Here is a 23,856-nt window from a genome sequence, read left to right on the forward strand (position 1 = left end):
GGCCCAGAGAGGGTGCAGCTGGGTAAGGCCCCGGACCTGTCCGTCATATCCCTGCTTCCGGCTCCATCAAGCTCAAGAACGGCACTGGGGGAGGTGACCATCGTCTGCATGGGGGCTGGGAGCTGACATGGCCAGATTCAAGGAGTCATGACTATGGCATGACCGTGGAGAAGTTTCCGTGGACCCCTAGAGGGTGTGCTTGTCTTAGGTCAGATCCTTGCACGCCCAGTCCTTCCTGAGATCTGCCTCCCTCCCCCGGCCAACAGGATCTGCAGGGGCCGTCTAGAGAGTGACTGCTTCCCTTGGGCCTGATCAGAGGCCCAGAACCGAATTGCGACACTGCCTGAGGCAATAAAAACCCAGATCCGTGCTTCATCGCAAAAGTCAGCTTTTTATTATCCGGGGCCAGGGCCCAGGGCGGGGAGGGTGTTGAGCTAAAGCAGCATTGTCTCTTTCCAGGAAATGTTGCGAGCTGCAGTGAAAGCTCGAGATGTTGCATTTTTTTCTTCAACTTAAGCGTGTTTTTTTTTAAAATATCATCCTTCCCCACCCCCACCACTAATTTTAGAATCAGACCAAAGCCAAGCTACTGTCCTCTGTTTCTTTTGGGAAAATACTATATTTATTCGAGATGCAGAAGTGATGTCTCTGCAAACCTTCGATTGCTTCAGGAAAACAAATCTGCTTTAGACTATACAGAAACCATGATACAAAATTTATTTCATGCTAGAGTCGCTTTGCATAACATTGGGCATGCAGATTTTACTCTGAAGTACTAAATTGCATACAGTGCCAGGTTGTGCCTTAATCAAAGTGGAGAGGGCCACCCCTCCCGTGGTCCTGATTGTTTGGTGCTCTAAAGAAACACGTGGAAAATCCATATGGTGTTGATTATTTACTCTGAACAATTTGTTATGAAAGGTGGTCACACCGGATCTACACACCGAAAAGATGAGAAAATCAACCTAGACTAGCCACTGTCAGGGGTCTTGGGGCGACGTCCGCTGGGTCACAAGCATGCCAAACAGAGGAGGAAGAAGGCGGCAGTGCGAGTTTCCATAATTCTATTTGGAGCAAAGTTCTGTTTCCGCGTGAGAGATGGATTATGAAGGTGAGGTCAATATGACCGATGAGTGACCAACTGCCCCTTTTAGACCCTTTCTTCTCGATCTTGTGTACAAAAAGGGAAGCAAGATGTTCCCCATTCCCACCCCACTCCCCACCCCCGCGCTTCCCCCAGAAATGTACAGGTTTCTACCGAATGCCCTTACAGTCTGGCACCAACAACGTGTGGAAAAGTAAAGAGCTTTGAAAGAAAAGAGAGGTCTTTTGCTTTTTGCTTTTCGTTGTTGTTTGGGGTAATCATACAGTTGCAGGGGGTGAGTAGGTTTGGTTTGCTGGGTTTTCTGTTTCACTTCATGCAAGTCATGCTAAGGAACCCCTCCGCCTCCCCTCCCCGAATAAAATAAAATTTTTAAAAATGAAAAGAAGGAAAAGAAATCCTCTACGGTCAGTTACCATTTGGCCGTAGAAAAAGCTACGTCCGTCCTAGTACAAGGCCTGGGCCCCTCGGACTCGTCCGGCAAACCTGCATGGCGTGAATTTACTCTGTCCGAGGGTGAGGAGGGGCTGCAGGTCCACCCAGATGGTTAATAGCCACCAGTGTCCTCAGCCAAGCCGCTTGGTCAAGTCACTCTCACAGCCTCTGTCGGCATATACTTAGCAATGACAGGGCTTTCTTTGCAAAGATCTGTATGTAAAGAATACAATTAACACTTGAGCTTCTCTTCTTGGCTTTCCCATCCCGCTTGGTACTTCGTTTTTAAGGAGGGAGGAGGAAAGACAGAACAGCCACATGCAGAGGCAGGCAGATTCTTCTCCAGCTGGCTTGGCTTTCCCATGCAGTGAGCCAGCCTAGCACGCCTCTTTCTCTCCCTCCTGGGGGAACGGCTAGAGTCCCTAACTCTTGTCCTACTCTGCACATGGCTTATGGCCTGGAAATATCCTGAGAAAAGCAAGTCCTCAGCGGCTGTCATGACTCCACGAAAGCGCGGCCGGGTGGATGTGGGTGGGGACGCTTCACCCTTAGTGCCTCCCAGAAGGACTCTGGCACCCACACCTCTGTGGGATTGGGGAGCCAGTACCACCTGTGACTGCTGCTGGGCCCCCTGGCCACTAGGGACAGGGGCTTCCTCTGTCCCACACTGCCTGGGCTTCTGGAAGCACAGTCAAGAGGCTTGTCTGTCTGCTCTTTCAGGCCACACAGACTGACCCAACATTCAAGAGGAAGGAGGCAGGCAGCCCACAAGACCATCTCAGGCAGAGCGCAGCCACTGGGAAAAGTCTACCTGTGTCCCCTTCACTCCTCTGAGCTGCTCCTACTCCTGGCATTCTAGAGCCTCCACCCGGGGAAAAAGCCAGTTGCGAAGGGGAGCATTCAGCCTATCCATGGAAGGTGCCACGGATGGGGCCTGCCCCCACCGGGCTGGCAGCCCTCCGCCATGCAGCACCATGCGGGAAGCGCTGTGTTGCCCTGGGGCCCAAGGGACCTCCAAGCAGGGCAAGGAAGCAGGGACCAGCCTGGATCAGGTGGGCACACTAAGCACCAGTGACTGAAAGGACTTCCCCCATCTCAGTGTAGGCTGCCTCTCCCCTTCTGGGTTTGCCCTTTACTTGGAATTCTGCATTTGCTCTTTGTGCGTTGTTGAACCACTGAAATACAAATGCTGGAGCAGTTGTGAGTGGCCACAGGCTACACCAACTGTTGTTCTAAAAAGCCAACTATCGCTCTGTCCCAACCTGCTCACCCGTCGCATGCCTCCCAGGTGAGCACGGGAGGTGCTCCCAGGCATGCACCAGCTGCCCCGCTGCACCGCTGTGCTGAGGGCAGCCTTTGCCGCCTTCCAGGCCCAGGCCAATGCCCGGAGCCTCGAGCTAGGGAGCTCTGCGTCCTTGCCTGAAGCCTCTCCCCAGCTCATGCTCAATCAAGCTCAGTAAAAGCCTTTCCCCCAGGGTGTCAGCCTAAGACAAGGGTTTGGTAGGAGTCCTTGAGCAGAGGCCACCGTGGGGCTCAGCCCTCACCCACCACCAGGGGGCACTGACCATACCGGGGCCTGGCTAATGGGCTCTGGGGATGGCAGGGGCTGCAAAGAGTCCTGCATAACCACCTTCTCTTGGCAAATTCTCCATCTGCCACTAGTAATATTCTGACAGGTATACACCTTACCTCTGCAAGGACACTGGCCTCACCCCCAAGGCCTGAAGCCACGTCTCTCCTCATGCCTCCCCTGCCATGGGTCTATGGATTCTCTTTAAAGGATGCCTCTTCAGAACATGGATCTTGGGTTGCTAAGCCCACAGGGTCCTGGCCAGGCCAGGCCCACCCCACTGCCCTCTTCCACCAAGGGATGGGGGAGATCACTTTGCCTTTTGGGTCTGACCTGCCAGTTGCCAGAACAGCCTAGAGTATTCGAGGTTCTTCCTGTATCCCTGGGTATCCCCAGGTATCCCCCTGCCTTAGGGTCACAGCCTGTCCCTAAGCCCCTTCCGACCCGCTAGCTACCACCCCTAAGCTGCCTGGACCTCAGCTTCTGCCAGCCTGACATCCCACTTGGAAGAGAGGGACTCAGACTTCCAGGGGCTGACCCTGGGGGCTCCTTCTGCTCCCTGCCACCCATCAGTGTGCCTGCCTGCCCCTCAGCGCCCCTCGCCCCCCACCCCGCCCACCCATCTGCAGGAGCGCCAGGCGGCCCAGCTGATGCAGTGCCCCAGCCTCCTCTACATACCCTTTCTCATTCCTCCACCAGGTGGGCACGCGTACTCCCCGGTTGATAAGAGGAAGCAGGGTCCGTATCTCTCGCGGGTGCCCGAGCGCGTAAAGGGCAGGCCCTCATCGGGAGTGAGGGCCTGGTCTATGTGGGGGCAGTCTTCGTTCGCCAGCGCGGCCTTCGCCACCTCCCCATTCAGTTTGGAATCTTCAAACATATAAGCAGAAGCTATTGAGACACTGAAAACTGTTTAGTGGGGGTGACAGGCCAGAGGTGGGGCATTAGCAAAGGGCAGCCCATCTCTGAAGACAGAAAAGCGAGCGGGCCAGAGAGGGAGGCACAAGGCTGGGGGTCCCCGGCTCGTTCAGGCGGCCTGCGGGCTGCCCACAGTGCTGTGAAGGAGGGGCTCCTGGGTTTGCTCAAAGTTTGCAAAAAGATGAGTCGGTGGGCCCAGCAAGCGAGGTGCCAGGGGCCGGGCCCAGAGCCCAAGGCGGGGCCGATGAGACAGGATGGTGTGATGTAGACATGGGTAGAGGGCCAGACATAGAGCTCAGGGAGAAAACAGACAGACACGCAGAAACACTCCGGTAGAGAGAGGGGGCCTTTCCTGACCCCTCTGCTACTGTATCCCATGCATATCCAGCTCCGGCTTCCCTGCCCCAGCCAGACCCCATTTATCAACTCCGCCCGTTCCCCATTCGGTTCCCATCTGATGACTCCCTGTACCTTGGCCCCCCCCCCACACCCTATCTGATACCTTAGCTTGCTCGCCCCCATATGAGATCGAATCTCGTCACTCTGTATCCCTGCTCCCCATGCAGACTAGGCCTGGCCACGCAGTGTCCTCTGTCCCCATACAGACTTACGTTAACCTGGCCACTCTATGTTCCATCCGCCACACAGACTTCACCTGGCCACTGTCTATGTCCCATCCCCCATATAGATTGGGCCTGGTCACACAGTGTCCTCTGTCCCCATACGGACTCAATCTGGTCAGTGCGCCCAGTCCCCGTACAGACTAGGCCTGGCCACATGGTCTCCCCATCTCCCGCGCTGACCCAATCTGACCCCAGTCTTATGCTGAGCACTTAGTCCGCTGATCCCCACACAGAGCAAGCCAGGGCCTTCCACCCCGCTGGGCCCCAGGCGGGCCTGGTCAGCTTGCACAGGCACAGCAGGGACGTATGCATGAGACACTGACAGCGGGGCCATGACTTAGGAGCCCCCATTCCCCCATCTCCTCTCGGGAGTGTCGCCCGAAAAGCAGAGCAAATGGCTGTGTAAAGACAATAGCAGCTGATGGACTCAGGTGGGGCCGACGAGCCGGCCTCTGTGGTGGCCTGAGAAGGAACCGGGGGGAGGGGGGGGGGGCCTGGGGGCACATTCAGGGTATGTGGGGGGGGGGCAAAGTGTGGCCAGAGCAGGGATCTTACCCTCTCCCAAGCCCAGGAGCCGCGCCGTGGCAGCCTCTGGAGCTGGCAGAGGCAGTTCTGTCTGCCCGCTGCCCCCACTCATCACTCTCGGGCACTGAGCCGGCCCCACACTCTCTGCCCTCAGAACAGAAACTTCCCGGTCAGGGTGGAGCCAACTCAGTGCCCACGTGGGCACCACGGCTTTCTCACATGCTGCATCTAGGGTGAGCGCCCCCAGGGAAGACCAACACCCACAAGACCTGGGCCACAGGAAGGGGGGCTCTCTGGAAGACTAAAGTGGGGATGGGAGGGAGGAAGCTGGAGACAATCTCCTCCCGATTTGACTCTCTTCCATGGCCGTTTACATCATGTAACTACACGCAGAGGTGATCCTTCTCCACGGGCACACGCTCTGCATGACCATGGGCAGGATCACAGCCCGTGTGCACATCATGTCACTACAAAGAGGCAGTCAGTCAAAAGAGAAATGGACCAATCAGGTTTATTCATAAAGCAAATCCAAAAAAAAAAATCCCATCATAATTTTGGAACTTAAAAAAAAAGTCTGTCATACAAGATGGCAAAGCATTTCACGTACAATGCGTTTCTTGACAAATCCCAGGGGCTTCACTCCCCAATTTACTCTGAGCCAGAAAGCCCAGTTACCAAGGTAACTCTGATACCACGTAACTGGGGCTGGGGCCTGTCTGGGGTCTGAGGACTGCCTAGCGTGTGGGCGTGTCTGCAGGCACACAAGTGGGCACAGACACGCCCGGCCCTGCCTCCCACTCTAGCTGGCCTCTGGCTTCTCTCCCAGGGTCTCTGGGCTGAGGAGGAGGTGGCTGGGGAGAGGGGAGGGAAGTCTGTGGGAGGAGGATGTGGGGGCCGGTGGGGAAGTCAGGGCCCCTTGTACCCGGACAAATGTTCCTCAGTGGGAAAACAGCAAGTCCGACCAGGCAGTGTCTCCATGTGGGAGGGGAGCCAGGCCCTGCGGGCCCTCTGTTGGCCATTGCCTGTCAGTGGACACACCGACAGCCTACAGTTCTTGCCCAGGGGTGGTCAAAGCTAGGACCCCTCCTCTGACTCTGAGTGAGCCCCAACCCAATGGCTCTGCCCCCCGTGCCATGCCCCTGGAGTATCTAGCTCTCACACCCTTTAAAGGGTCCATGGTTGGGGCTGGTTTTCCCTGCAGGGCCAAGGGGTAGGGGGCAGCCATAACGCTCCCTTGGAGGATGTGAGCTGTGCACCTCTCCCTGGAGAGACCCCCAGACTCTGCGGGGCCTGCTGCTTCTCTCAGCCATGACTTCGAGGGTGTGTGACTAGATGCATGTGTTTAGGAGCCAGCCTCCCTGGGCTGCTGGTTCGTCTGCAGTTTTGGCTGCTCTCAGAAACGGGGAGCATTCTCCTTCCCCAGCTCCAGAAGGGAGGCTGGGAGGGGAGAAACCAAGGAGGGGCTGACTCTCAACCTGAGGCACTGCTGAAAAAGGCCAGAGGGTCAGCTCAGCCAAGACTCCACCCTTTCTGCTTCTACCCCATCCTTTGGATGAGATGGCCACCAGGAACCTGGATTCCCACCTGCTCTCCAGAAGGCGGGGAGCCTTTCCTCCCCTGGCCCACGGCTCCTCAGTCCCCACTAGACCCGAGGGCTTGCAATGATGAAATGGCAGCATGGGCAGCGTCTCACGGAGATGGTTTCCAGGCTTTGAAATGGGCTGAGATAGATGAGCGTCCGCGAGAGGGTCATTTTTTTTTAAACTTTGGAGCAAGGAGACCCCGGTGTCAGGGCCTTCAGCCAGCAGAACTGGCTTTCCACCTGGTCTCCAGGCACCAGGATGTACTTACTGTTCAGACCAGCAGCGGGCACGGGTGTGGGGGGGCACACAGACTGTGGTGGGGTGGGGGTTGCTGGGTGTTTCCTTGGGTTTACCCCCAAGGGGACTGCCCAGCTGGGGGGTCAGGGAAAAAGTCCCGAGCTAGCTGGGGACAGTCTGTGAGAGACACGAGCAGAGTACAATCACGAGAACCGGCACAAGTCATGCAACAAAACGAGGAGAGAGAGAGAGAGAGAAACATGATTACTGGAGAGAAAGAAAAAGAGAGAATGTGAACAACACAGAAAAGAACACCCAGGCCTGGCCCTCAGAGGTGGCTCATTTCTCTGTCCCTTTCCCCACAGCCCACCAGGGGGCCACGTGGACTCCCCTGAGGAACCCAGCTGCCCACCCTGGCCCTATATCCAAGCAGAAACTCGGTTAGCTCATGCAGAGGGGCCCTGCCCACACCCCGCCCCGTCACCTCTGCCCCGACTGCACCACCCTCCCTGCCCCATTGGCTAGCACCACTCCCAGCACCCTCTGCAGCCCCGCACCCCGCAAGTGAAAGGTGGAGAGCCAGGGCCAGGGGCACTTGGGACTCAGCTGCTCAGGGGAGACCCCTTACGCCCTGCCCCCAAAGATGACCCAGAGGTTCCAGCGGCAGTTCCCAGGGGGCCCAGACAGGGTCTTCTCTGGGGCCTCACTGCTGCTCTGTGCACCTGTGGGCAGGATGGGATCTGGCCACCACCCCTCCCCCATGCCAGCTCTCTGATCACCTATGGCGGGACCCTGCAGCCCCAGACCTGGCACCACAGAGGACTAACCCACATCACAGGAGCAGAGATGGACAAGACACACGTGAACGGACAAGGCAGGACAGAGGGAGCACTCCGAGCTGTCCAGAGCAAGTGGTCTGCCCCCCCATCCTGACTGCAGATGGGGAAAGGAGCCCCTTTCTGGGAACGGAGCAACTTCTCCTGGGTGATCAGCTCCAAGCAGCCCTTCATGATGTGGGGTGCCCTCCTGGCAACCCCCGTGAGGCCCTATGACTCGGGACAAATCCCCCCAACACGGAGGCCATGCCAGTCATGGTACAGAGGAGACCAGATCATCCTTCACAGACACACGGATCTGAGGCTTCAGGAGAGACCAGAGGTGGAGGGGAGGGGAAGGTGTTGCTGCCTCGCCGGAATCCCGGGGGTCCAGCCTTGGTGGGGGAGGTGCCCTCAGAGCCCAGCGTGTTGCACTTGGCCCCAGCCCAGGTTCTAAAAGTGGAACTGGAGAACCTGAGGTTTCATTGAGGCCACTTGACAGCCGTGGGGCTGGAAGGCGGCCACCAAGGCCTGGGGGGCCGCACCTCACCTCCCTCAGTCCCTGCACGCCCCGTCTCCATCAACGGTTACCTTCTTCGCCTCTGGCCCCCCACTCACTCACAAACACACCCAGCACCGTGCCCATCTAGGTGCATAGCTTCAAACAGAAAAAGAGGAGATGGGAAGGGACTCAGGGAGGCAGAGATGGGGAGCACCTCCTAAGAACCACACCTCTCTCTTTGTAATAGATACCCCAGGTCTCGCACACCAGCCTTTGGAGGAAGGAGTGTTCTGGTAAGGGAGGAGGCTCAGAGGTGGTCTCAGAGCCAAATGGGCAGGTCTGGACATCAGGACAGCACTGCCAGGGTAAGTGGGTACTTAAACAGGGGGTGAAGATCGAGTGTGAGGAGCAGGAAGGCAGGGGGTTCCGGAATCCGGCTTGGGAGGGCGCAGAATACCTCCTAAGCCACAGAAACTGCTCGTGCCAGAGCTCTGGGTTGTTGAGATGGGGGCGGGGGGCAGAGCAAGGCTCCCAGGAGCAGGGCTGCCAAGGCTGTGGGGTCGCAGGGATCCGACAGGAGTGCAGGGGTTGTACAGGTCCGCTGCAGCATGGGAGAAGGGCTGTTCCTAGGACTCACTGGTGTACGTGTTAGAACACACACGTCTGCACTCGGGGTGTGTGTGCATGCATGCATGTGCGTGTGTGCATGGGCGTGTATGTGTGGTGCCCTCAGCACACAGAGAATACTGGCATTGTCTAGGAGTACAGATGACTGCCTGACTGGAGTGTCTGGGGATCCCTGGGGCTGGCCTGGGGCACCCATGCTTGGGGCACCAATCCTGAAAGACCCAGGGTTGGGGAGGATGTGCAGGAAAGGCCAAGTAGCGCCACGGTGATGCCACTCAGGCTGAGCTCTCCCTGCTGGGGCCCAGAGCGCACGTGGGGCTAGGCCAGCCCAGACCCTCTCCCCGAGCCCCAGGAACTTTCTTGGCTGCGACAGTGGCTCCTGAGCTCAAACAGCCAGCTAATCCAAAGCAGACAGGTGGGCAGGAGCTTTCCACCAGCCCATGCCTGCCTCCCTGCGCAGGAGCCATGCCTTGGCTAGGGAGCCCAGCCTCACCTCAGGATCCTTAATCCAGCCTCTGAGACCCCTGGCTCAGTCCAGGCCACGAACCATGTTCCTTTCAGGAGCCTAGAGGAATCCCGGGAAGGGGAAGGGGTAGGGGGCCAGGAAAAGGGGCTGGAGAGCCCCCATGGGCAGAGAATTGGGCCTTGGAGGTCCTGCTCTGGGCAGCACAGCTGTGGGATGAAGCCAGGTCTGGGGCAGGATGGGGGTGGGGGGCCAGAGAGTGCATCAGCAGGAGAGAATCAATCATCCACTAGGGGAGGCCACCCAAACGGGGGGAAACGTGCTCATCTAGGGCTGAGCTAGCCTGCAGCCCCTCTGCCAGCCCTGGACCTGGGATGTCCTTCGGAGACTAAATGCCACTTATCCCTCACTCTGCCTCCCTCACCTGACGCTCCTTCTTAGCTCTGTGCTGTATTCTAGTCTGCGTTATCCATTTCTTTGAAATCCCTGTGTCCACAGAATAAGTCGATGGTATTCCATGGGTAGAGGTAGACTATGGGCTTTATATCTTCGGACCAGAGCCCCGTGATCAACTTTATGTGCTATGTGCAGGTTCTCATAAAACTGAGAGAGTCCCATAACGAACCACTAGCCATGGAATATTAGAATATATCCCACGGTGACTAGTATTGTTTCATGGCCCCCCTCCCCCCGCCCCGACCCCACCGAATTCACGGGAAAGTGGTTGTACACTGGTTGGGGTGTCATGTATTGCTGCTGCAGTCCCTACCGCCGGACATGGAGAGAACCTTCGGTGGGAGGTTGTTGCTGGTCTGGAGCGCTTTCGTCTAAGCTGCCCAGGGTGGTGGCCCCCTCTAGTCCTTCGCTCACCAGCCACTTCCATCAAAGGCCATCGGAAACTCCCACTCGACCATCAACCCAAACAGACCACGTGAAAGCTCGAGTCACTCCAACAGGTTCCTAAAGATAAATGCTAAACTCTAGAGTGGTGGTAGAAGATGAGTTGGTTCGGCATGCTATGGGGGAAGTAAGCTTATTACGGAGGGCTAGAGGCGTCTCCTGGGACACACACCTGGAGCTAGGCAGCTGGAATCAGCGCAGAAATGCTACTCAGCTGTAGAGACAGGCTCTGCTGGGGGTGAGAATCTTTGCTACCGCCTTTGCAGGGACCCTCCTGCCAGATCCCATGCACCATTCATACCATCTGCACAGCCTGAAGGGAGCTGTGTAAAGACCAAATCAGAAGCTGTCTGCCATTGCCAAATCACCCCCACCCCCGCCCCGCCCAGACACCAGGTCAGTGGCCTGAGTCAGAGCCTCCCGCTGGATCCTGCCCCCCGAGCAGCAGCTCCCCGGGGCTCCTGCTAAGAGAGTCCTCGGCAACCTCACGGGCCACGGCGTCTCTTCAGAACCTCGGAGACCAGCGCGTCACCCTCCTTACCCAGGGCCACCAGTGAGGTTCCTCTCGCTGGCTTTCGCCTCACGAATTTGGCTGCCCAGCATCTCCCTGGGCCCCCAGGCTCCACACCTCGAGACTGAGTGCGGGGTCCCGGGTCGCCCACGGAACTAAGGAAACAGTCTGCGTGAATCTGGAATCATCGCTACCGGGGGCGGAGGTGAAAGGTCAGATCGACATGCCTCTAAGAGGTTTCCTACCTGCTCTGTTAATTTCTAAAATTTCTTCCTGGGCCAGCGGGCATGTGTCACTCTGAGTACTGTGGTGTGGAGAGTTTACGACAGATTTACAATAATTGGGAGATCCCAGCTGCGGTGGCCGCGGAATATGCTTCTTTTTTTTCTTTGGTAGTTTCTGCTTAGCCATGGCTAAGGAGTAATACATCCCGAAATTGTTCACGATGACGGGCACGGGCATGGCGATGGTCAGCACGCCCGCCAGCGCGCACAGCGCCCCCACCAGCATGCCGGACCACGTCTGCGGGTACATGTCTCCGTAGCCCAGCGTCGTCATGGTGACCACGGCCCACCAGAAGCCGATGGGGATGTTCTTAAAGTGGGTGTGCTCGCTGGCGCTGGGGTCATTGGGCTGTGCCCCTATCCTCTCGGCGTAGTAGATCATGGTGGCGAAGATCAGGACGCCCAGGGCCAGGAAGATGATGAGCAGCAGGAACTCGTTGGTGCTGGCGCGCAGGGTGTGGCCCAGCACGCGCAGCCCCACGAAGTGGCGCGTGAGCTTGAAGATGCGCAGGATACGCACGAAGCGCACCACCCGCAGGAAGCCCAGCACGTCCTTGGCAGCCTTGGAGGACAGGCCGCTCAGGCCCACCTCCAGGTAGAAGGGCAGGATGGCCACGAAGTCAATGATGTTGAGCGAGTTCTTGATGAACTCTACCTTGTTGGGGCAGAAGATGACACGCATGAGGAACTCGAAGGTGAACCAGACCACGCAGACACCCTCGATGTAGGTGAGAAAGGCCTCCGTCTCTGCTTCCCGGTAGTAGCGCACTTGCGTGCCATTCCGAACATTCTCGATTTCCGTCTTGTTCACAATGGGGTTGAAGCGCTCATGGGTCTCCAGGCAGAAGGTGGTGATGGAGACCAGGATGAAGAAGAGGGAGGCAAAGGCCACATACTGCGGGGGAGAAACACACAGTGTCAGAGGGGACGCCCTCCCACCTTACGTAGAGAAACCTGGGGCGCCTTTGTGCTGGGTCCAGTCAGAGGCCAGGCCAGGGGAAGACGCCTGCACAATGACCCCTCCAACATGGGGCCAAGCTGACAGGCCGCCTTTCCCTTCTCAAGGCACAGGATAAAGAAGCTTGGGAGCTAAGGGGTTGTGACAGAGATTGCTTTGTTTTCACAAACACAGTTCCTTTCCTCCTAGATGCAGCTAGACTACATTTCCCAGCCTCCCGTCGTGTTAGGTGGGGTCATGTAACTGAGTTCAGGCCAGTGGATAGGGCACAAAAAGTATGTGCATTAAAGCTAGACCTGGCTCATAAAACCTTCCTTCTCGGGCCGACAGTGGCTCAGTTGGTTAAGCGCGAGCTCTGGGCAACGGGACTGCCCGTTCGATTCCCACATGGGCCAGCGAGCTGCGCCCTCCGCAACTAGAATGAAGTCAATAAGCTCCCACTGAGCTCCCGGGTGGCCAGATGGCTCAGTTGCTTGGAGCGCGGGTTCTCAACCACAGGGTTGCCAGTTCGACTCCTCAACTCCCACAAGGGATGGTGGGTTGCGCCCCCTGCAACTGACAATGGCAACTGGACCTGGAGCTGAGCTGCGCCCTCCACAACTAAGACTGAAAGGACAACAATTTGACGTGGAAAAGTCCTGGAAGTACACACTGTTCCCCAATAAAGTCCTGTTAAAACAAACAAACAAACAAACAAACAAACAAACAAACAAACAAACACCTTCCTTCTCACTCTCCATACTCTTTCTTCCCTCCGAGTTGCTCGCAAATGCTGAAGCCATCTAGGGGCTAGGAGGGCCACCAGAAGGAAAGAGCCTCCATCCCTGAGAAGAAAGACCACTAAATACTCTCATTGAACTATTGCTTGAGTGGGAAATAGACTTCTGTTGTGTTAAGCCACTGATTTGGAGGGGGTGCAGGGGATTGGTGAAAGCATTTAGTTACCCTGACTAATAAAAGTGACTTATAGTCTGCTGGGGCTAAAGTTGGCAAAAAAGTGAGAAGGGGCGGGAATGGTGGAACCAGGCCCCTCCAAGGCCACATCTCCCATCTTCCTTTGTACTCCAGTCTATTACACTCTTTTTCATGGATCTGTACCTCATTCATGGGGTCTCTTTCAGGTTCCTATCTAGAACTGTAGAAGATGCGTAGTGCCTCAGGGCCTTAGACGGTTTTATCTGCTCTGCCTTCCTAGGGACTCACATACCTAACCTGAAAGTGACTGCCCCATCCTTGGAGGTATTCAAATAGAGGCTAACTGGTCATTTGTCAGAGACACGCTGTTGCGGGTTCTGGCATCAGGAGGAAAATTGGACCAGGTATCTTCCAAGGCACCATAAACCAAGCGTCTGCTCCTCTCCTTCTCTCCTGCCAGCCCCAGGATATGGGTGTGGGTGGGAGGAAGGAAGAAGCTGTTGGGGTGCTGGGGCTTTCCAAACATATGTGGGTCTCTGCTCCTCTCAGACCCCACCAGTGAGAAGGAAATGGTCGGAATAACCCAGCCTGTGCAGAACCACCTGCTCTGGCCCTGCTCTCCCTGGCGGAAGGTTCAGGAGACCTTTTGGTTTGGTTTGGTGGTGATGGAGAGCCCTTGGGTTTTTTAAGCCCCCAGAAGATATGGGAACCCAAGGAAAGAGAATAAAACAGCTGTCTTGAGTTTCAAACCTTTCTACTCAGACTGAATTCCAGGCAAGATCTCTTCTTCCAGCCTCCAGTTGGGTCCCCCCAGAACTCTAACGCACCACGGCTTCCCTTGGCACTGCCCTGGGCAGATGGACCCCTGGCCACTCAGCTCTCTTCTAGGGGCCCAGCTGGTCATACCTGCCTGCATGTTCTTGTTGCTTTCCTTCCCTCTGGGCTCCCCTTCTCCCAGCTTGGCCAAGGTAGGCCACGGCCAGAACACAGCCATTTCCCAGGAGGCACCCCTGGGCTACAGTCTGGAACACGTGGCACCTTTGGTCGACAGAGCTGCCCTCATAGATAACTTGAAGGACTGCCACAGTCTCACCCTATATCTGAAGCAGGAGGCAGCCATGCTGCTTCTAGCAATTTCTTTCCTTTGCATTGATGCCCCTGCCCACCTGGTTGCGGGAGGCAGCACTGGGGCCCCAGGACAGCCCTATCTGGGTTGACCATGGTTAGAGGACCTGGCACCCAGCCTGGAAGGGATCTAGAAACCAAGAACTATGTGGACCGCCCAAGCCACATTCGGGGTTGGCGGAAGGGGACAGAAAGGAGAGGGGAAAAGTCAGCATTTCAGAATGTCAGTGTAAGAGTAGCCTTTAGGATTATCTGGTCCAATACACTACAGGCTACAGATGGGAAGCCTGAGGCCCAGAACCAGGAAGAGAGCTGCCCAAGGCAGTCATTGCAGTATGCTAATGGCCCTACAGGCTTTACAGCATTGAGTGACTTTCAAAAATTTTATCCTAGACTACTATCAATTGTGATTCCTACGAATCCTTCCTTCAATCCACCCATCCATCATCTATCTATCCATCTCTTCCTTCCCTCCCCCCACCCTCTTTCTGTCCCTCCCTCCGTCTCTTCCTCCCCACCCCTCAACCTTTCCTCCCTCTCTTCCCTTCCTTCCTCTCCAAGCACCAGGTTAAGCCTAGCACAGAGGGGAATGAGCCCCCAGCCCAGCTCTCAGGGAGCCCCCACCCAAGGACACACAGAGATGAGTACAGTGCAGTGGACTGCAAAGGTGAGCCCCATGAGTCCTGTGAAGGGGGTGAGGTTTGGACAAGGTGGGGCAGGGGAGGGACTTAAACCAGGTCTTGCAGCTTCAGAAACAGCTCTGTAAGGGTTCAGCTCTGCTGACCCGAGTCACCAGAGAAGTAGAGCAGGAAAGCAAAGTGGAAGCCACAGAAAGAGGCTACCACTTCCAACCTGTTTATCCAGCTCTTTCCATCACCAGAGTTGCCAAAGCTCTTGTTGCTTAAAACATATCCCTGTTTGCTGGGCATTTGGCCCTGGATTCCCCCTGGAGGGCCCCTTCTTGGAGCTTGGCATTCACAGCCAGATTTCCCATGGGCCCCGTCACACCCCCTGCCCTGGCCTTTGTGACAGAAGAAGACCAAGAGGCAGAACCCACTGCACCCCTGGGCTCCCAGCCCTGGGCAACAACGGAAAGCAGGAGGTACCTGCCCTCCTCTGTCCCCTCTGCTTATATGTGACTTTCTCTCACCAGGGCCACTGCCATTAAAGCTAACAGGTTTTTTAGGCGTCAGTGTCGGCCACTAGTCCAGTGTCCACACAGCTACCAAAGGAAGCAACCCGCTCTGCCCAGCTCTGCCCAGGCCACCTGACTATGGTGCCAACAGAGAAAAGCTTGAACTCCTCAGCCTGGTACATGTGCCTCGGTGATTTCCTTACAGGTACCCAACCTTTCTGCCACATGCAACTATCTGCCATTCATTCCTGAGGCCCCATGCCCATGTCTTCACACCTGCCATTCCTTCCACTAGAGAGTGTTCCTGTCAATCTCTCTTCAGTGCCCCACTGAGGAGCGCTTCTCCTGGGGCACCTTCTCCAGGTGAGGCTCTTCTTGGCAGCTTGAGGCCCTTAGGAGGGAAATGAAGGGAACTCCCAATGAGCCTCTAAAGTCCCCCCGGGGGAGGCAGTGAGCTTGTCTCCAACGCTGGCTCGTCGGTGCTCAGGGGAGGCTCAGGGGAACAGCCCAGATGAGGTACTGATGTGCTATGAGCCTTCTCACTCCTAGGTGCCCCCACAAGCTCCTAGAGCTCTCCTTCCATTTACTCCTCTCAGGACAGGTCCGAATGGGAAAACTGAGGCCCAGAAAGAGGTCAGGTCTTATAAAATGAGGGTATAAAAAATCCTTGGTTCTCACCTATCAATGGAGATCCTGCCTAGATTTTTTCCTCTCCAGTGTCTAAGGAGTGGGGGTGAGGGGTAGGCAGCAGCAGCCAGGCCTCGAGCCAGACACTAGGACTTCTCCCCCAGAGGAGCCATGAGAGGTGGAAGCCAGGCCTGCGGCCCGGGCTCCCTGATGCCTCGCCTCTGGCCTTTGCTGCCGGCAGGCCTGGTGCTTTGTCACAGGCAGAGCCCAGCAACATCCGGTGCAAGTGGGCCCTTGGGAGGGCTGTGGAGGAAGGTGCCCCTGGCTTGTTCCGACCACTGCATTCTCCTAAGCCTGCAGACTAGCAGGTCAGCCACGCACACAGCCAAAGCGAGAGCTCCTATCCAGCCACGTCCCCGGCTCCCTTCTGTCCATCCTTAGGAAAGCTGAATGCAGGAAGGAGAGAGGAGGACGTCACCAAAGCTAAAACCGCCTCTGCACCTTTAACCCTCATACCACCTGCTCAGATAGGGGCTCGCACCTCAGTATGCCAGAAAGGAAACCCCAGGACGGAGAGGTTCAGGGGCTACACAAAGGGCTGCAAGTTAGTGATGAAGCTGTGCCTTGGACCCAAATTTAGCTCCAGAACCTAAGATCTTTCTCCTACTAGAGTGACCATAGCTCTTCTGGCGAGCAACACAGCCCTGCACCCTAGGGAGCTGGCCCTGATCGTGCCTGGATGGTCCTCCTTGAGCTTGATACCCAGATTCTGTAAGGGTAGGTTATGCCCATCCCCAGTGAGGGAGAGAGCCAGCGTGCCTGGACTCACGCTGGAGACCAGCCAAGCCTAAATGGTTTTTGGGCCTCATTGCCCAGGACTTGCTAGTGCCTGGAGCTACAGTGGTCCAGGTAGGGGGAGGTGGGGAATGCAGCCCCACCTCGCTCAGGGAATCAGTGCTGCCAGCAGCCTGGGATGGTCTAGCCTGCATCCCCCCCTGGCCCACCTCACCCTGCCCCGGAGAGGGCAGGGTGAGAGATGACCTCAACTTGCTCAAGAAGCTCAGCCAGAGGGAGGGAGAAAGTGTCAGGGGATGGGAGGACCTGGCATCAGCTGACCTCTGGCAGGGAGGGAGTCTCTGCCTGGAAGATATGGAGCAGCAAGCCTTGGGAATTGCCTCGGCAGCACCCCTGGGCTGTCCCTCCATGTAGGGGCTGCAGGCAAGGGGCAGGAACTGCCCCCGATGTGAGCTGTCTGCCTCCCAATCCCCAGTCACCCAGAGGACATGGAACACTCACCCACAGGCCACAGACACACACAGCTACCCAGAGTACACACCTACCCCATTACACTGTGCATGTGGCCACACAAACTACAGCAGTGTCCAGACCACACATACACAGAGAACACAGGGGCCCCTGGAACGTACTGAAACATATCACCGCGCATCCAGCATAAACATCCCGGCTCTGTTCTGCAGGGTGCACAGCCCAGCCCCCACACAGCACTAGCAAGGATACAGTCAGAGCACACGGGCAATGCAGCACTGGTCACCGCACAGCACCAGCACTACGCATACAATGGACCCGCCACTGCTGCTCAGCTGGCCCCTTCTCTGCCCACCGCACCCCCGCGGGTGTGACTGACTCAGTGTCTGCCTCCCCAGCGTTCCCCGATGCCCTCAGCCTGCCTCCCTGCTCACAGTGCCAGCCCCTGGATTTCCTGTCCCGAGGGCCTGCCTATCATCCCCAGGCTTCCTGGTTTTCTGCCACCCACCAGACCTGTCTCCTTTCCCCAGCCCATCCTCGCGGCAGCTGTGCCCCCACAGCCAGGATACAGGCCAGCTGTGAAGCCAGTCCCTCCTGGGCTCTTAGCTGATGGCAGTGGGGCACAAAGGGAGCGGTGCCCAGCAGCTCAGGGATAATCGTCACCCAGCCTGGCCACCTCAGCAGTCACCCTTTGAAATTTCAAGACAACATAGGCAAGATCTCCTGATAATGCAGCATAAACCCAAGCTGGTAGTTTCTCGTTTTTTTCCCCCCCAGAACCAAATCACAAACCGTGAGAGACCCGCCAATTGTGTTCTGGAAAGTGGTAGCCATGGCAACGGAGCGAGGCATCCCATTTCTATAGTAACCAGGATGGTGAGGCTGTTGGCTGTAAAGTCAGACAAACCTACTAACGATCTGTTGACTTAAGATGATGTTTTATAAATCACTAAGTTATTTTTATCATAACCCCACCCCTGAAACCATAAATCAGGAAGGCAATTTACTATCTATTAAAATGACCAATATGTGCTATGACTTTCACTTATAAATTATTTATGCCACAGTCATCTTTCGAAAATTGTACTTGCTTTTCAGAACTGTTCAGGGGTTCGCCGTGGGGATCTGTGTTCTTACAGTTTGGCATTCCAGGAACAAGGCAACAGTTGTAGCATGGTGCAGGGACCAACATTCTGGTCTAGCAGCTCACTTGCTGTGTGACCTTGGCAAGTTACTTCCCCTCTCTGGGCCTCAGTTTCATCATCAGAAAGTGAGGATTGGACTTGGTCCCTTCTGAGGATTTGGAGACCCGGAAAGGTTTCAGGCTGCGGGGCTAATCAGGGGAGCCCTGGCTGGTATCCAGGTCCCAGGCCCCCAGAGGCTTCAGGTCAGTTTTTCTGCCTAATTAAATCTGCCCAGTGGGCGTGTGCAGCATTTGAGTTAATCCATGTGGAGTCAATGATGCAGAGCAGGCGGGATGGCCAATTGGTCTAAATAAATTGTCAGTTGAGTTTGGAAACTGCATTAGACTCATCTGCACTTCCTTGGATTGGGCATGACCCCAGCGTGTGGGGCTGGCTGAGGGCTGCGAGGCGTGACCAGGGGAAAGGAGACTCTTTGGGTCCAATCCCTTTTTTGGCCCATCAATAATGCCCCCACCATCAATTCTGAGAGGTCTGGCTGGGTCCTGAGCACTCCATCCGGGCGTCTGTGTCCTGTTTCCCATCCCTTTTCTTGAATCCTCCCCTCTTGGCACCCAGCTCAGGGAGCAGTGGGTGGGAGAAGCTCCCCATAGTGCTACATAAAGGGTGGGAGCGGGAGGGTGTGAGAGTGTGTGCAGGGAACATGGCTGTGTGGGCGCCTGTCTGGGAAAGTCTGTGCCGGGAGAGTGCTGGCGGGAAGAGGGAGGCAGTGTGTAAATGTGGCGCAGGTGTATAGACATGGTGAAGGTATGTCATCTGTTTGTGAGCGGACTCCCGGCACGTGCACAAGGCTTGTGTAAATGGCCACTGTGCGTAGTGTATGTGGTTCATGCAGGTGGTAGAAATGTGCGTGTGTGTATAAGGACATGTATGGGGTGGTGTGTGTGCATGTGTGTGTGCGTGTGCACGCATGTATGGGCCATCTCCTAGGAGAATCAGGATCTTGCCAGGCACTCTGGACATGTGTTCTCTGAGTTGAGACCCAGCCCAGGGCTGTGACCCTTTTCTGTACCAGAGATGGCCACTCACATCCTGGCCTGGGGGCGTGCCGCTTTCCCTGGGACTGTCCCTGAAAGAAAGAGGATAGACAAGATGGGTGGGGCAAAGGCCACCAAGCCAGCCCAGGGGAAGGCCAGTGGGAGGCAGGGCTGTGCCCAGGCCCGAATCCCCTTGTCCCGCCACACTGACTCTCGGTCCTGGGATCCAGTGTGGGCAGTGGGGGAACGCCGGCCGGGAAAGGCAGTGCGAGGCCCTCAAGGAACCTAGCCTCCCTGGGAGACGAAAACCTGCTTCGCTGAGTTCATTGTCATGACCCCAGACCTAGGTCAGAGCCAGAAAGGGCTGCCCCAACAGCTAGCTAAGTTGGCAACTTGTCAGGTGGCACAGGTTTCCATGTTGCTTTCATTCTAAGATGCGCATTTGTGTCACATTTTAGAAATGAAAATATGTCATACAATGTATACACCCTGAAATAGTCCCCATCTTCCCAACATGCTGTTATTGAACTCATGGCATGTCTTAAATCGACGGTACCTTGGACCTGTGAACACAGGGTCATTAGAAACCCAGACACCAAGACGGAGGAGACCCTCAGAGGTATTTGGTCCAAAAGCTGCCCCTTGTGGCAGGAATGGAAAAATGGAGACACAGCAAAGGAAGGGGCCCACGCAAGGTTATGTTGCTCTCAGGTAGAGCAGAAAGGAGAACCAGTTTCTCCTGAAACATTATCGAGCCCTGGGCGCCAGCATGGGGCTTTCATCACTGAGGTCTCTGAGCCTTTGCTTCAAATGCCCCCGCAGGCCTCTTTGCTTCCCACCCTTCTTGATCCCAGGTCAAAAGCAGCTCCAGCCCCTCTTGTGAACAAAGGCAGCAGCTAGAGGGCAAGTGGCAGGACCTTGAGGTCCCGGGTTTGGGGCCTGGCTTGGCTGGTGACTTTGGACAAGTCACTGCTACTTTCTGAGACTTTATTCCTCGATAAGGAGGGGGCGGGGTAACAGTCCCTGCTTCCCAGGTGGTTGTGATGATGAAATAAAATAATATATAGAAAGTAAGAAGGAGGTATTCAAACACATTGTTTCAGTCCCCACACAAACCTCCCACTCTGACTCTCAGTGGGCCCTCCAAACCCAGTCCTTTCCCATCACTTCAGAGTGCTCAGGCTCACAGCGTCTCAGACGTAGAAAAGCCTAGACTCTTACAGTCGTGGAATGGGAACCGCTGAGCTGGGAGACGGTAGGATATATGCCTCCACATCACTAAACAGCACGACTGCCTTTCAGAGAGCTACCCCTTACCCCTGCTCAGCCCATGTGGCATGAGTGGGGCTGAGCCCAGGTTCCTGCAGGCTGAGCAGGCCTGGCTGAGTAGCAGTGACCAGTCTACCCAATGAGGCCAGCCCTGGCCCTGGAGAACAAGGGGTGGGCTGCTCCCTGAGGGACGGCTTCTGAAAGATCCGTGGGATTGGGTCAGAAGAGAAGTCTCTGGATTTAGCAACAAGGAGAACTTGGTAGGGGCCAAACCCAGATCCTCAGGAAGGATGGAAGGGAGTAAGAAACCCTCCCGAGGAATTTGGTGGGACATGAAGGAGGCAGGAGCAGGCAGAGGCTCGTGTGGTGGAGAGGAAGGCAGCAGAGGGTGCTGGGGGAGAGTGAGTGGAGATACAAATGTAGAGACACACACCCACAGCCACACACTGGGGTTCAGTTGTTGTGGGTGGGACCAGAAATGTACCTTAATTTGTGCCCTCAGTGGCTCTGATGCCGCCAGTCCCATCCTGGCATTTGGGATCCACAAAGCCAGGTGAGACCCGGGCCAGGCAGCTCTGATGTGCAATGAACCTCATCAGCCTGAGACCAACATTAGAGGCTGGGAAACAGGCAACATGCTGGAAGGAGAAGAGTCCTGGACTTGGCTTCAGAGACCCAAGTTCAAATCCCACCTCTGCCACTGGCTTATTACTGCAGGCAAGTAACCTCTTGGAGACTAAGTCCTTTCATTCTTAAACTGGGAACTATAATAACAAACTCTAGGAAGGAAGATGTTATTGAGGTATCTGGAGGAAAAGGCAAGGTATCTAGGGCTTTCCCAGATCCAGGCCAGAATTCTGGGGCAGGGAGAAACCCCAAGACTGCCAGTTCCCTTGCACACCAGTATTCTAGGAGTTGGGCCAAAGCTTCCCTCCACAAAAATCCAAACACAGCATTTTTGTTTTGTTCTCCAAATTATGGGGGTGGGGAGATGCAAGGAGCCACAGCAATAGCTAAAAGGAAAATGTGTTTAGATTCAGTTTTTCCCCCTAATTTATTCTGGTCGTGCCACCACTTGCTAACAGCAGACCAGGAGCAAATGACAGCCTCGTGAGAGCCAATGACATGGCCTTCAGAGCCTGTTTCCTGTTTCCACAGCCAAAGACGAGGCCGTGCCCAAGACCCGGCACTGTGGCCTCCAGCCATGAGGGACACTCTCCTCAGGGGAACGTCACTTAACATTCCCACTTCTACAGGGTTTCCCATGTGAGCCCCTGCCTGGGGGCTGGGAGGAAATGAAGCTCAGTGGGAAAGGACACCCAAGGTCACACGATGAGTGGGGTGTGAGCCAGAGCTCATGGCTTTCCAGCCTAATGCTGGTAGTGAGATGGAGGATTAACGCCGGCAGCTTCCTGGTCTTGAGTGGGCCCTGCTTCCTGCTCTCTCCATGCATGGTCTCATTGAAACCTCATGCCAGCCCAGTTAGGTAAGTTCTATGAGGCATGATCAAAAGCTACGTTTAAATTTAAAAAATTTCTGTATTACGTCATACAGAATTGTACACCTGAAATCTACGTAATTTCACTAACAATTTTTACCCCAATAAATTAAAAAAAATTTTTTTTTTTTTAATTTAACACAGGGCAGCCAGTTAGCTCAGTTGGTTAGAGCACGGTGCCTCTTAACAACAAGGAATTCCACATGGGCCATTGAACTGCGCCCTCCACAACTAGATTGAAGACAACAACTTGGGCTGAGCTCCCGCTGAGCTGCCAATGGGCGGCCGGATGGCTCAGTTGGTTAGAGCCCGTGCTCTTAACAACAAGGTTGCTGGTTCGATTCCCACATGGGGTGGTAGACTGTGCCCCCTGAAACTAGATTGAAAACGGCAACTGGACTTGGGGAGCTGAGCTGCGCCCTCCACAACTAGATTGAAGGACAACAACTTGACTTGGAGCTGATGGGTCCTGGAAAATACACACTGTTACCCAATTAAATTTAAAAAAATTATTACAGTAAAAGACACATTGTCATTAATTGCCCTCAAAATACTCTCCCTCGCTACAAACACACCTGGTTCTTGACACTCTCTGAAGCAGTTCTGGAAGTCCTCGTTCGTGAGTGTGTAAGTTGCGCTGCCTAGATGTCCTGAATCATTTGACTTTGGGGAAGAGCCAGAAGTCCACGGTGCCAAATCCGGTGAATAAAGTAGATGAGGACACATCATCATGTTTTTATTTGACAGAAATTGCCATATACCAGAAGTGATGTGTGACATGGAGTGTTGTCATGATGGAAGTTGATTGACAGCACACTTTAAAACACACCTCTCAACCGTAGCTCACACCCGACTGACTGCACTGAACAAGTCGAAACTTGTCACACACTGTTACTAAGGTTCAGTGTGCTGCTTCTGTATTAAGATCCCTGCCTTTCCATTGGGTGGCACTCGGCAGCAGGATTCACTGTATTTTGTGATCACAATGGAAAGGTTCTGTGTCACACATCACTTCTGGTACAGCAATTTCTGTCACATAAAAACATTACAGTGTGTCCTCATCCACTTTATTCACCGGATCTGGCACTGTGCAACTTCTGACTCTTTCCCAAAAGTCAAAATGGCCATGAAAGGTAAACATTTTGAATCGATTCAGGACACGGAGGCAGCCACGACAGCGCAACTAAAGACAGTCACGAAAGAGGACTTCCAGAACTGCTTCAGAAAGTGGCAAGAACGATGGGATACGTGTGTTTGAAGCGAGGGGGAGTATTTTGAGTGGGGTTAATGGCAATGTGTCTTTTACTGGAATAATTTTTAAATCTTATTTAAACATTCACCGTAGTTTTTGATCACACCTCACAGTGTTATCACTGCTTTTCAGATGAGGAGTCTGAGGTTTAGAGAAGTGAAGAATCTTGCCCAAGGTCTCAGGTTCTCAGTGGCACCATTAGTCCTATGCTGCTTTGAAGTCCTAGACTTCAGGCTTCCCATAGGCGCCTCTAAGTCGCTGGGCAAGATGTCCATAGCATGGTTCGGCCTGGCTGTGCCCCGTGAGCTGGCCCCGGCTGCCCCAGCTTGGTTACAACCTCTGTCAGGCCTGGATTGCTTTAGTTGCTGTGCTGTCCCAGGACGCCCCTACAGTCCCACAGGCCAGGAAGGCTGGGTGTCAGGGCCCCATCAGGGAGTAACACCCACTCTCTCGTGGAGACCAGGTAACAAACACCGTCTCCCATTAGCATCTTAAACTCTGAGGAATGCTCATATTCACACAGGAAACTGCTCTGCTAGT

At 55.2% G+C, this 23,856-nt stretch overlaps 1 protein-coding gene across 1 annotated transcript in view; it reads right to left on the bottom strand.

The window, feature by feature from the left end:
* Window positions 1–373: 373 nt before the first annotated feature.
* KCNC1 (potassium voltage-gated channel subfamily C member 1) overlaps window positions 374–23,856 on the bottom strand; it is a 41,831-nt gene continuing 18,348 nt past the window's right edge. Inside the window, exons 2-4 of the mRNA XM_081064407.1 lie at window positions 11,054–11,987; window positions 3,786–3,974; window positions 374–1,750 (exon numbers count right to left, since the gene is read on the bottom strand). Coding sequence (XP_080920533.1) covers window positions 1,686–1,750; window positions 3,786–3,974; window positions 11,054–11,987 — 1,188 coding nt within the window. The 3' untranslated portion in view covers window positions 374–1,685. The remainder of the gene's footprint in view (window positions 1,751–3,785; window positions 3,975–11,053; window positions 11,988–23,856) is intronic.

The sequence above is a fragment of the Rhinolophus hipposideros genome (genome assembly GCF_964194185.1).
Source record: "Rhinolophus hipposideros genome assembly, chromosome: 10".
Taxonomy (NCBI): Eukaryota; Metazoa; Chordata; class Mammalia; order Chiroptera; family Rhinolophidae; genus Rhinolophus; species Rhinolophus hipposideros.